Consider the following 13,960-nt stretch of genomic DNA (forward strand, 5'->3'; position numbering starts at 1 on the left):
TATATATATTACTACTTGTGAAAAAAGAAGTCTATAGGCTGTTCCAGCCTTATTTTAAACTAGAAACAAAAACAAAAATCAAAGTACAGAGGGCCAGAGATGATAACACCAGTGGCTTTGGGGCTGTGAAAGTTGCAGGCATCATCTGAGCCCAAACCCTCATGGCACAGATGGGGAAATGGGGGCCAGGAGGTACTGTGGTTTGCTTAGGGCTCTGCCTGAATTCCAGTAGACAAGGCTAGGACCAGCAATCTGGAAGGTGCTGCCCCACAGCATTATGGCCTGGGCAGAACTTTGGGGGCCCTGTCACACTCCAAGGTGGGCCATGCAGCTCTGACTCTGGGGCCCAGTATTGCCCTGAGCAGAGGACACTTACCAGCCAGGTCCCTCCTGCCAATGGCCATGAGGCCCTCGAACAGTGCTTTGTTGGGGTTCTCACCGGCTATGGCCACACCATGCAGCCAGATAAGCAGCATCCGGTGGCCATGCTCCTGGTAGCTCTTGATGCCTGAGGACCATGAGGAGAGAAAGAGAAGGAGCCAAGTCTGAGCAGATGTCTGTAGTACACATGTCCAGGTGGGAAAGAGCCAAGAGGCCCTTTTCCAAGCTCCGGTGGAGCTCAGCCCAGAGATGGGGAGAGGAGGGAAGAGACAGCCTCAGATGGGGTGAGGGTGGAGGTTTTGTATCCTAGAACGTCCCCAATCCCAGGCTTTCTTCTGAGCATCCACCATGCATCCTGTTGGTGTTGCTCTGAAGAGAGAAAGATTTGGCACTTATTGTTGTGATTCCATGATGCACATGACTATTCCCTTCATCTCTGGCTGCTCATCTGTGCCTTGCACGCTAGCGGCCCCATTTTACAGATGAGAAAACCAGCATAGTGCAAGACACAGGTGGCCATGTTCTCTCCCCTGCACCAGTGATTCTTAGCTGTAACTGCTCATTGGAAACCCTTGGGAAGTCTTAGAAAACAGTGACACCTAGGTTCCATTACCCTCCCCAGAGATTCCAACCTACTTGGGTCTGGGTGCAGCCTGGGCGCTAAGCAGTGTTACATCTTCCCAGGTAATTCCAATGTACAGCCATGTTTGAAAATAATTGCCCACACTCTTCAGTGCCGGAGGAGGGCGTTAACTTGTTACTAAACTCTGTGACAAGGTCTGCTCTCCCAGTCGGGGACACACATGTTTGGGCACAGCCATCAGGGCCAAATCAGTCCATTCACTGGCACATTCAGCAGGCACTTCCTCATGGTGCTGCCCTTGGTGTAGCTGTTTCATTTGACCCATTTATTCACTATTCCTCGCCCCAGCCCCATAATTTACCAGTACTCCTTTATCATCTGTGAAAGTTCTTATCCATTATAGATGCTACTTTTGGACTCCCTGCTCTATTTCACTAACTGGTGTGCATATTTTTATGTTTGGGAAAACATGTCGGGTATCTCTCTATGCTTTATTGGAGCTTTATAAAAGGTTGGGTCTGGTTGGATTAGACCTTCTTCACTTTTCCCCCCAGAATATTCATTTAAATATTCCCTCTTTATTCTCTCAAGTGAACTCTAGAATCCTTTAGTCAAGTTTCAAAAACTTTCTATTTTGATTTGATTTGATTAAAACAATCAATTTTGGGGACACCTGGGTGGTGGCTCAGTCGGTTAAGCATCTCTTGATTTTGGCTAAGGTCATGATCTCATAGTTTCATGAGTTTGAGCTCCGCATTGGGCTCTGTGCTGACAGTGCAGAGCCTGCTTGGGATTCTCTCTCTCCTCTCTCTCTCTGCCCCTAACCTGCTTGCTCTCTCTTTCAAAATAAATAAATAAACTTAATTTAAAAGTTTTAAAAATAAAATAAAATATATAAACATTAAAAAAAACTCTTTAAAAAACTGATTCAAATTTTTAATCTAGTTTGGGAAAAACCAATGTCTACCTGACACTTTCTAGCCAAGAATACAGAATGTCATTCCACTTACCCAAGTCTTTTTTTAATAGTTGAACTAATTTTTACTGTTTTACTCATATGCCATTCATACTTCTTTTTAGAAACACTATTGTAAATGGAATATCTTTTCAAAAATACCCCTATATATTTTTCCCCACTTACTGATAGTACATAGGAATACTATGGTGTTTGTATACTTTATCATATCTTTAGCCATTTCACTGAATTATTTTATGCTAAGTTTTTCAGTTGATTCTTCTGGACTTCTCATGTGTAGGATTATAGCACCTGAGGTTAGTAAATCTCTCTTCCTTTCCAATATTTTCAGTCTTTATTTCTGTTTCTGTTTTCTCCCTTAGTACCAGAGCCAACATTTTCAAGTAGAAGTTAAATACTGGTGGCAAGAGCTGGTCCTCTACTTTTTATGGAGAGTGCCTTTAGTTTGTGTGAATGATGAGCTCATTCACAAAGAATGTGAAGTTCACAGGTCAAGGGAGAGGGAGAGGCAGAGGGCTCAGCCTGAGCAAAGGCCTGGAAGGATGGAGGAGCACACGGGATGTTGGCGATGACATGTGGCTTGCCATCCAACTTTGCCAGGTTGCACTGGCTTTTCCCCCAGAAATGCAGAAAACTGAACACACAAGTGCCCCCCTTCCACCCACTGGTTGCTCTGGGGTGGGGAGAGGCCGGGTGGTACCTGTCCACTGCTGCTCGATGGCATGGACGTGGGCCTCGGTGAACTCCCAGCAATACGCAAGCTTCTTCCACTCTTGAGGCCGCAGATGCCTGGAAGCCAGTCGCCACAGCACAGAGTGGAATTGCTGCGTTTCCTGCCGATGGTCCTGCTTAAAGGTCAAGTTCTTCCCAGAGGGATCCCTGGGGTCCCTGCACAACACGTGATCCTGTGGGGCAGATCCCAAAAGTGCAGCTGCCACCCGGGGGGACATCCCTGCCAGGCTCTCCCTCGGGAGCCTGGATGGGGTACTGGCATCATCACAGGCCTGGGGTTTCTGGTTTCTTACTCTGTGCCTTGCTTTGACCTCTAGAACCCCAGCTGCTCACATTGTTCCTCCATCCAGAACTCCTTTTCTCACCTCCCTGCCCCTCAACCCCATCACCACAATCAAGAGACCATCTACATGCCATCTCTTCCAGGAAGCCTTCCCAATTCCTCTCTTTTCTCTGTGTTCTCACAGCACAAGTGCCAGCAGAAGGGCTCAGCAGCTGTGGCTAACACCAGTCAAGCCAAGGATCAGGTACTTAAGCTGATTTGCAGAATCTCAACAAGTAGTGAAGGGCGGGGTTACAGAATTCTTTCTATGCAAAGCAGGTGATAAAATGAGAAGTTATAAAAGAACAATGTGATAGCATCGGTTAAACCCACAAAAGCCTAAGTAAGCCCCTCTAAAGGATGTGGATACAGAGTTCTGGTTGTTAAAAAGCTCAGGTGAGTTCTGGGGTCTGCAGCTGCAAATCTTACATCCTGGTCAACAATGTTCAGTCACCTATGACATGGTGACCAGGGAGACTGGTTCTCATGTGGGTGGTTCCTCAGAGCAGTGTTCTTAGCTGCATCTGTACATTGGGATCATCCAGGAGCTTTAAGAACTACTGATGCTTGGTTCCCACACCAGAGATTCTGAATGAACTGGCCTTAGGGTGGGAGTGGGGGGCAGGCTGTGATTCTAACCACCCCGCCACCTTGACGTTGAGAACTTTTCAAGTCTGAGGTGTTAGAATTACGCACAGAGATGAATCAGTTAATCACGCCCTTGGTATTAATATTTTGGGGTTACATTGAGGAGTAACCTGTTAGACATAAAGGGACTATAATGTTTTTGAGAATCTAGCATGTCCATGAAAGAGAATATCTTATGATTGCTATTGAAATGTGTTATTAACTAATTTTGGAATAGTGATTTTTTTTTTTTAATTTGAGAGGTATAAGAGAAGTTTACTCAGTTTGCAAACAATATTGAAATGTTTAAGATATTTGAGACTCACTTTATTTATAGGTTTAATTTACTGGATATACTAGGATAACTTAAGAATTTAGGAAGCATTCAAAGTACTTTTTAAAATCTATTATTCATTCAGTTTAGAATGTTTAAGGTAGTTTAATTAACTAAGTTTAAACATGGATCCAAACATTAATCAAAAGGCTTCCTTGAAAGTGGAAATTCCTAAAATTCCTAAAATATAGTAGCTGTATAAATGGAATAAGATTTATAAAATGAGGGGCGCCTGGGGGGCTCAGTCTGTTGAGCGTCCGACTGCGGCTCAGGTCATGATCTCACGGTCCATGAGTTCGAGCCCCGCGTCGGGCTCTGTGCTGACCGCTCAGAGCCTGGAGCCTGCTTCAGATTCTGTGTCTCCCTCTCTCTCTGCCCCTTTCCCACTCTCATTCTGTCTCCGTCTCTCTCAAAAACAAATACACATTAGGGGCGCCTCGGTGGCTCGGTCGGTTAATCGTCCGACTTCAGCTCAGGTCATGATCTCACGGTCCGTGAGTTCGAGCCCCATGTCGGGCTCTGTGCTGACAGCTCAGAGCCTGGAGCCTGTTTCAGATTCTGTGTCTCCCTCTCTCTCTGCTCCTCCCCTGTTCATGCTCTGTCTCTCTCTGTCTCAAAAATAAATAAACATTAAAAAATTAAAAAAAACAAATACACATTAAAAAAAAGATTTATAAAATGATTTTAAAAGTTTAAGGAAAACTAGGTTTTAAAATTCATAATAAATTTAGTATTAATTTTTAAAACCCAAGTAAATGCAAAAAATTGTTTTCTGTATACAAAAACAACTTTCAAAGATGTCAAAAAACCCCCCACCCCACCCCCATTTCCCGAGGACTGGGAAAGCATGGCCTTAACACCTGCTACTCTTCCCCAATTCTTCAGCAGACATCACTAATTAATCCCAGCACACTTTCCTTCTGGGCTCAGAAAGTTGCCTGAATAGAACACCCCGAACAGCAATTCCAATCACCTGAAGATGGCAGTGAGCTAAAACCAACTTGCCATCTCTTTATTCATGCATGCCGGCATGCACACATGAATCCATCAACCAGGGGCTGTAACAGTGTCCAGTAACATCTCCACACTGGCATGGACCTCAGTCTGCTTTGTTTCAGTGTGGTTTAGGTGCTCACTCATCTCCAGATGCTCACAAACAACCCTGGTGTTAGGTAAGGCAGGGATTATCACCTCCTCAGAAACTGAGGGTGGTCCTGAATTGGTCAGGGCTGGGGTTCAAAGCCAGCCCCACCTAGAGCCAAGCCCACACAGTCCCTTTGCAACATGGAGAGACCAAGTGCAGGGTCTCAGTACCTTCTCCCATTTGTAGAGGCGATCAGCTTTTATAATCATGTCCACCAGGCTGATGTGGTTGCTGCGGGCGGCCACTGCCAGCGCAGTTTTCCCTTGCTGCAAGTAAGAAGTAAGAATGGAAGCCAAAGTTGCTACAGGTGGGGCGTGGGGTAGCCTCTAGTACCGACTGCAAACATTCCTGCCCAAAGAAAGCAGTTTCCAGCAGTCTACACCGGAGAGCAGAAAAGTTTTCTGGGCATGGGGAAGGATTGAACGAGGCAATAATAATAATTCCAGTAACCACCTCTTGTTTCTTTAGAATTTAGAAAGTCTTAGAGCTTATGAAACTCAGCCTACACAACTCCTCAGCATTACCTCTGAAATAGGGGTTACCTGCCCCACTTCTCAGATGAAACCAGAGCCCAGGGAAGGGGACCGGGTTCATTAGGTCCATTTGCCCTCCCCACTTCATGCTCCCAGGCCCTTCGCTCCAGACCTCTGGCACAGGGCTGGCCTCAATCTCTCCAGGCACCTGCAGGGAGCTGGGAAGCTCCTCTTTACATATGGCCAGCTACCCTGGGGCCCAGCTCAAAGCAGGGAGCCCCTCCCAGATTCAGCCTCAGGGCCCATTTCTGCCTCCAATTCTTCCCCACACCATACTGGGCCACAGGTGCAAGCCCCTTCCACTCATGAGCCTGTGACATTCTCGGCCTCAGACCAAATCTTCAGCTGGTCTGGAACCTTCAGCACCTGAGGAAGTAGTCAGCCCAGAGGCACAAAGAGCCAGGTAGCTTCCCCACCCCTGTCCTATATTTAGGGGGCTGTGGGACCCTGCTCCTCTACTCCCTCTCCCCCTCCCCACCAGGCGACTCAAGGAGCTCAAAATCTGAGGAGCCATGAAACAGAAGGTGACCACATCACAATTCTAGACCAGGAGAAGGGCAGGCCAAGTCCTAAGGGACCTCAGAGGAGGAAGGGGAAAGTGACGGAGGGGCAGGAAGACTTCCCGGAGGAGGCTGCTTTTGAGCTAGTATATAAAGGATGGGAAGCCTTGAATAGTCTGAGACCAGGAGGCATTTGTAATAGGGTCTCTGGCAAAGAGGGAGCCATGAAAGCTTGAAAGGGAGGCTGGTTGGGAGGAGAGGTACCTTATCTCTCAGGTTTAAGTTAACCCCAGTGACGAGGAGCATCTCTGCTATGTCCTGCCAGGCGTGCTCAGCAGCAAGGTGGAGGGGCGTCTGCTGCCTCTGGAGAAGCCAAAGGGACAGGGGAGTACAAAAGCATGTATGAGTGGACCAAGACTCAAAGCCAGGACAGTTTCAAGGTGAGTACACTCTTACCTGGGCCTTAAAAAGTTTTTCTAAGAAGTTATGGGAGAGGGTAAGCTGGGTTTAGTCATAAGCCTAATATCAGAGAAAACTTGGTAAAAACAAAAAGCAGAAAGAACAAAGGAAAAAATACCACTTGCTGGCTAAGTCAACCTCTGTAATGATCCTAATACATTTCTTCTAGTCTTTAATGCAGAATGCTTTTGGTTTACTGGTTTTATATGAGATCATCCCATATATACATTTTTCATCCATTTTTCTACCTAACATAACATTTCCACATATTATAAACAATGTTTTTAACAGCTCCATAGTAGTCTACGTCTATAACCATAATCTACCTGACCACTTCTCTCTTATTAAATATTTGGGCAAGATTGATGTTGAAGATTGATAAGCAATGCTGCAATCGATATCTTTGTGCATGAGCTTTTAATGTATTTCTTGAGGCTCAATTCGCTGAAGTGCAAATACTGACAATTTTGAAGGTACATGATATATCCTGCAAAGCTGCTTTCCACCACGAGTGGCTGTACGTGCTGGCACTGAGGACTACTAGATGGTCAGGGGGACAGTTGTGGGGATGGGGAATTAAAAGGGTGCCTGACTGAGCACAACTTCAGGACTCAGAAGCTTCTTGTTACACAAGACTGCCCCAGTCACCCCTGTCCTGGGAATTTTCTCAAAGGAAAATAGAATCAATAAAAGGAAATGGTTGAACACAGGAAGATGTTTACTACAGTGTTATATAGACCATGGCAACAGCTTGAAAACCACCAAAATGTTCAAAATAGAGTGGGTCATAAAATGATGTTCTCTTCAACAAATATTAGACAGCTTTTTACAAGCTCAAAAAATTAATTCCTCAACTCTAGGCCATGCTAGGAGATTACAGCCAAGCCCTGCCCACCTGGGAGGGTGCCCAGATGGTTTCTGCAACCACTTACATTGTCAGTGGCATCCAGGTCACTGCCTGCGTCAATGAGAAGCTGGACCAAGGCGGGGAAGTTGTGCCTCACAGCGAGGTGCATAGGAGAGGCTCCCTGCTGGGGGAGAAAACACATGAATCAATTGAACGGTCCCTCCCAGGACTGTCCAGCACAGCCTGGTGCTGGGGGAATCGAAGTAGGGAGGGGTATATAGATATAGTGGTTCTAGGTTTGTCCCTTCTTGCTCCTCAGAGGACATGGGTGGCTTGAGGAATCTATAACCCCAAAGGCTGAATCCCTGGAGCCCAAAACTGATCCTCAAGGTGGGTGGGAGCTTGAAGACCCAAGTTTGAGACCTTGCTATGCCAGAAACTCACTGTGGAACTGTGGGCAAGTCATTTCCCTTCTCTGCTCCTCTTCACCTAGCAAGTAATGTTTGCTGAGGTCCCTTGTAGCAACAACACTTAAAGTTCTCTAATATCTTATTGAATCCACACACGAACCTAGGAAGTATATATAGGAATGGTGTTACTAGTGTTTTCAACTTATAGACAAGAACACTGAGGTTCACAAGACATAAGTGACTTGCCCAACAGCTAATAGGAACCTTGTGTTATTGGAGTTTCTCCCTTCAATACTCAGGTAGGTGCCTGATTACTGTTTATGTGTGGAAGGAAGGAACGAGGGAGCCAGCCAGGACCAGAACAGAGATCTCACTCCAAGGCAACACACATCCAAGGCCTCACTCAAGGCTGGAAGACTCCTTCATCAGTCGTCCCCTCTGATGCCTGACCACATGGCAAAGTAGAGATACTGCAATAGCATCCTTCCCTCGAGGTGATATAGTGACAGACACATAGTGGAAGAGTACCAAGCCAAAAAACTGATGGTGGAAAAACAGGCTCACATTTTAAGTGTAAAAAGATTACAGAACAGAGTACACACACACACACACACACATAGACACACCCCCCAAAAATGTCCACTACCAATGTCTATTAGTTTAGGCCAGCAAATTAAAAAAAAAAAAGGTTTATTGATATTGGAAAAGAATATTTAAACTATACAATTATTTGTAGGCAATGTGATTGTACATCTAGACAGGTTTAAAACAGCTATTACCCCCTAAAAAAAAAAAAAACTCTAGTAAAATTAAAAGTCATAGAGCATTCCTATATTGAATGCTACAAGAAATGGCATAATTAAAAAAAATATTCACAACAGTCAAAAAATATCAAGTATTTATGTAGAGTATAATTGGAAATGGACATATCAAAGGCAAACTAAAAGCTATATAACATCACTGAAGGATATAAAAGAAGACATAAAGAAATGGCAAGACTTCATGCTCCTAGTGAAAATATATTAGAGAGGCTCCTGGGTGGCTCAGTCAGTTAAACATCTGACTTAGGCTCAGGTCATGATCTCATGGTTTGTGAGTTCGAGCCCTGCATCAGGCTCTGTGCTGACAGCTCAGACCTAAAGCTTGCCTCGGCTTCTGTCTCTCCTTCTCTCTATGCCCCTCCGCTGCTCACGCTCTGTCTCTCAAAAGTAAACATTGAAAAAAATGTATAAAAAAACATATTACAAAGATGACTATTTTATATTATTTATAAGCTTAACGTAATCCCAAACTCAAATTTCAATAAATACCAAAAATTATTTTGAAACACATCTAGAAAAAAAATTTGAACACAGGTAAAAACTACCATAAGAATTTCAACTTCAACAATGGCCTCAGATCATTGCCAGATAATAGAAATAAAAATCAGGCCCCAAAAAGGTCTGCTGTGACAGTGAACGGGCAAAGACTAGAAACTGGCTCAAATGCACGACTCAGGTGAGCCTGGAAATCTGTCCAGAACTACAAGTCTGGGCTTTCCAGGAAGCAGAAGGCCATGGAGATAAAACAACCAAATACACTGGATATAGCCTTGGTCGTCCTGGAAACCCATCTGGGGGAATGTGGTCAGAAAGGGGAGTGGAAAGAGAGCAAATATGGCTTTTAGTTGTTTTACATTTTATTTATAAAAACCAAAAGAACCAAAAAGTACACAGGTATCTAGTGAAAAGCTTTCTTCTACCTGCATTCACACACCTGCTCATACCCCCTACTCCTAAACCCCATCGGTAACCTAAATCTCTGCTTTTATGTGTGTCCTTCCAGAGACTTTTAAATTTTTTTAACGGGGCAGAACTTTCCATTTTTATTTTGAAATAATTATAGAGTCACATGCAATTAAGAAATAATACAGAGAGTTCTGGTGTATCCTTCACCCACTTTCCCCCAATGGTAATATCTTACAAAACCCTAGTAATATCCCAAGCAGGATAATGACTCTGACAACAACCACCATCTTATTCAGATCCCCCAGCTTCACTTGTAGTCATTTGTACATGTATGTTTAGTTCTACACCATTTTATCACATGTGTATGTTCATGTATCCACTACATAGTCAAGATACACAACAGTTTCCTCACAAGGTCCTGTGTTCTTTTTTTTTTTAAGATCTTAATTTTTTAAGTTTATTTATTTATTTGTTTATTTTTGAGAGCAGTGGGGAGAGAGAATCCCAAGAAGTCTCTGCACCATCAGTGCAGAGCCCAATGTGGGGCTTGAACCTATGAACTGTGAGATGATGTCCTAAGATGAAATCAAGAGTCAGACACTGAGTAACGGACTGAGTCACCCAGGTGTTCATTTTTTTTTTTTTATTTTTTTAACGTTTTATTCATTTTTGAGACCGAGAGAGACAGAGCATGAACGGGGCAGGGGCAGAGAGAGAGGGAGACACAGAATCAGAAGCAGGCTCCAGGCTCCGAGCCATCAGCCCAGAGCCCGACGCGGGGCTCGAACCCACAGACCGTGAGATCGTGACCTGAGCTGAAGTTGGACGCTTAACCGACTGAGCCACCCAGGCGCCCCCCAGGTGTTCATTTTTTAAAGTAATCTCTACACCCAACGTGGGGCTTGAACTCATGGCTCCAAGATCAAGGGTCCCATGCTCTTTCTGACTGAGCCAGCCAGGCACTCCTGGGGTCTTTTTTAATTGGGAGAAAACGAAAAAGCTAATACACACTTCGGGTGAGAGGACTAAGAAACAAGCAGCCTGGACACTGCTAGTGATTCTGCAGATTGGCACAACACTTCTAGGAAGGGTTCGGCTTACATATCAAGAGCTAGAAAGATGCTCACAATATTTGACCTCAAATTCCCTATTTCTGAGAATCTTGCCCCCAAAGAGGTCATATGCACAAAACTATGCTACCTGCATTAGCAAGTAAACCTGATGCTCTACCACAGTTGAGGAGGTTAATAAATCATGGTGCCTCCATTCATCAGACCAAATGTCATCATCAGTAGGCTCTGAGGAACCTCCATGCTGTTCTTCACAGTGGCTGCACAGTGTGCATGCCCACCAACAGGGCATGAGGGTTCCTTTTTGCCCATACCCTCACCAACACTTATTTCTTATGTTTTTGATTTTAACCATTCTGATTGGTGTGAGGTGATCTCTCATTGTAGTTTTGATTTGCATTTCCCTGACAATGAGTGATGTTGAACATCTTTTCATATGTCTGTTGTCCATCCATATGTCATCTTTGGAGAAATGTCTGTTCGTTTCTTCTGCCTGTTTTTTAATTGGATTATTTATTTTGGGGGGTGTTGAGTTGTATCAGTTCTTTATATATTTTGGATACTAACCCTTTATCAGATATGTCATTTACAAATATCTTCTCCCATTCTGTAGGTTCCTTCTTAGTTTTGTTGACTGTTTCCTTCACTGTGTAGAAACTTTTTATTTTGATGTAGTCCCAATAGTTTACTTTTGCTTTTGTTTCCTTTGTGCCAGGACACCTAAGTAGAAAAAAGTTGCTATGGTTGATGTCAGAGAAATTACTGTCTGTGCTCTCTTCAAGGATTTTTATGGTTCCACGTGTCACATTTAGTTCTTTAATCCATTTTGAGCTTATTTTTGTGTACGGTGAAAGAAAGGGGTCCAGTTTCATTCTTTTGCATGTGACTGTCCAGCTTTCCCCACACCATTTGTTGAAGAGACTTTTTCCCATTTTATGTTCATTGCTCCTTTGTCAAAAACTAATTGACCATGACATTGTCGGTTCATTTCTGGGTTTTCCTTTCTATTCTATTGATCTTTGTGTTTGTTTTTATGCCAGTACTATACTGTTTTAATTACTACAGCTTTGAAATACAACTTGATACCGCCCGTTTTGTTTTCCTTTTTTAAGATTCCTTTGGCTATTCAGGGTCTTTTGGGTGTCATACAATTTTGGGGATTTTTTGTTCTAGTTCTGTGAAAAATGCTGTTGGTATTTTGATAGGGATTCCATTAAATCTGTACATTGCTTTGGGTAATATGGACATCTTAACAATATTTGTTCTTCCAACCCATGAGCATAGAATATCTTTCCATTTCTTTGCATTGTCTGGAATTTCTTTCATCAGTGTTTTATAGCTTTCAGAGTGTAGGTCTTTTATCTCTTTGGTTAAGTTTGTTCCTAGATATTTTATTGTTTTTAGTGCAATTGCAGATGGGATTATTTTCTTAGTTTCACTTTCTGCGGTTTCATTATTAGTGTATAGGAAAGCAACAGATTTCTGTACATTGATTTTATATCCTGTGACTTTACTGAATTCATTTATCAACTCTAGTAGTTTTTTGATGGAATCTTTTGGGTTTTCTATATGTAGTATCACGTCATCTGCAAATAATGAAGGTTTTACTTCTTCCTGACCAATGTGGATGCCTTTTATTTCTTTATGTTGTCTAATTGCTAGGGCTAGGACTTCCAGTGCTAAGTTGAATAAAAGTGGTGAGAATGGATATCCTTGTCTTATTCCTGACCTTAGTGGAAAACTCTCAGTTTTTCACCATGGGCTGTGGGTTTTTCATATAAAGCCTTTTATTATGTTGATATATGTTCCCGCTAGACCTACTTTGCAGAGGGTTTTTATCATGAATGGATGTATACTTTGTCAAATGCTTTTCTGCGTCTATTGAAATGATCATATGGTTTCTATACTTTCTCTTACTGATGTGATATGGGATTTTTTTTCTTAATTTCACCCTGCTGTTTCATTATGAGTATACAGGAATGCAACAGATTTCTGTACATTGATTTTGTATCCTTAAGTTGAATTTTTTAATTGAAAAAATACTTTAAATTTCAGCTGGGGAAAAAAAAAACATTTGAGAATACAAAAGGATAAAAGATTATACTAAGAGACAAGGATAATTAAAGGAGACTAACTTTATATGCCTTTAAAATAAATTATAAGGCAATAATAATTAAAATAATATGGTACCAGCTCAAGATTAGATATACAACTTACCGAAAGAGAATCACTTGCCCAGATATAAAGCCCATCATATATCAAACTGCAAGTATGTGATAAAGGAAAGAAGGAAAAAGCACTAAGAAATGTTATAATTATTTAATAAATTCACTTGACATAGAAGTATTAAAAAATTGGAGGGGAAATCTATTGAATAATATATCACACCATATACAAAAATACATTTTAGGAGAATTAAAGAGTTAAACATAAAAAATCAAATCATAACTAGAAGATACTGAGTTCTGCTTTCGGTGAGCTCAAGCTCCGCTTTGGGTGAGCCCCACTTCTCTCTATCTCTCTCTCTGCCCCTCATGGGATTCTCTCTCTCTCCACCCTCATTCACTTGCACCCTCTCTCTCTCTCAAAAAAAAAAAAATGTTCATAAAATCATCATTTATCCTGGCAAAGTTAGAAACGACTTAAATACCAAACAGTTGAGGTACCGTTAAGTGTGATGTGGTCACTGAACTACATCTGGCATTAAAAAGGTTGCTAGAAAAACTCGTAACCTTTGATACCTGAGCTGCATAATCTCCACTGGACTGGAATCAAACTTCTGATGTCTTTATGGGTAAAAACAAATAAGCATCACCCTTTCCAGAATTCTGCCTTAGCCTAGTTACCACACATATGAGGAAAACTGGTAGGGAATAAGGAAAAGTCATTGCTTTACTAGGGTGCTGGGATTAGGGATCTCTATATTCCAAAGAATTGTGTTATACTGCTTTTACAGTAATTTTAAATATAGTGTTTATTTCAGCTACAATATGACCTCTTTCTAATCTAAACAACAGATAGTTCCTCATTTACATAATGGGAATAATAAGAGTGCCTATAGATAAAGAAACAAAGGCCCAGGGAGGTCAAAGCAACTTGCCCAAGGTCGTTCAGTGCATGGCAGGGCTAGGCCTCCAAGCCAGGTTATCTGACAAAGTCCGTGTCTTAACCACAGGATATACTGTCACCTGTGAGTATACCACACAATATAACAGGACAAAATGAACAACCAAGAGGCTAGATTTGTAATATGAAAGATCATCACTAGGTCCCAATGGATAAATGAGTGGAGAACACAAGCAGATAATTCACTTG

At 42.5% G+C, this 13,960-nt stretch overlaps 1 protein-coding gene across 1 annotated transcript in view; it reads right to left on the minus strand.

Annotated features, from left to right (window-relative positions):
* Window positions 1-13,960, minus strand: part of ANKDD1A (ankyrin repeat and death domain containing 1A) — a 36,408-nt gene continuing 22,448 nt past the window's right edge. The window contains exons 11-16 of the mRNA XM_042988630.1: window positions 7,524-7,622; window positions 6,397-6,495; window positions 5,270-5,365; window positions 5,159-5,169; window positions 2,641-2,819; window positions 1-508 (exon numbers count right to left, since the gene is read on the minus strand). Coding sequence (XP_042844564.1) covers window positions 276-508; window positions 2,641-2,819; window positions 5,159-5,169; window positions 5,270-5,365; window positions 6,397-6,495; window positions 7,524-7,622 — 717 coding nt within the window. The 3' untranslated portion in view covers window positions 1-275. The remainder of the gene's footprint in view (window positions 509-2,640; window positions 2,820-5,158; window positions 5,170-5,269; window positions 5,366-6,396; window positions 6,496-7,523; window positions 7,623-13,960) is intronic.

The sequence above is a fragment of the Panthera tigris genome, chromosome B3, assembly GCF_018350195.1.
Source record: "Panthera tigris isolate Pti1 chromosome B3, P.tigris_Pti1_mat1.1, whole genome shotgun sequence".
NCBI lineage: Eukaryota > Metazoa > Chordata > Mammalia > Carnivora > Felidae > Panthera > Panthera tigris.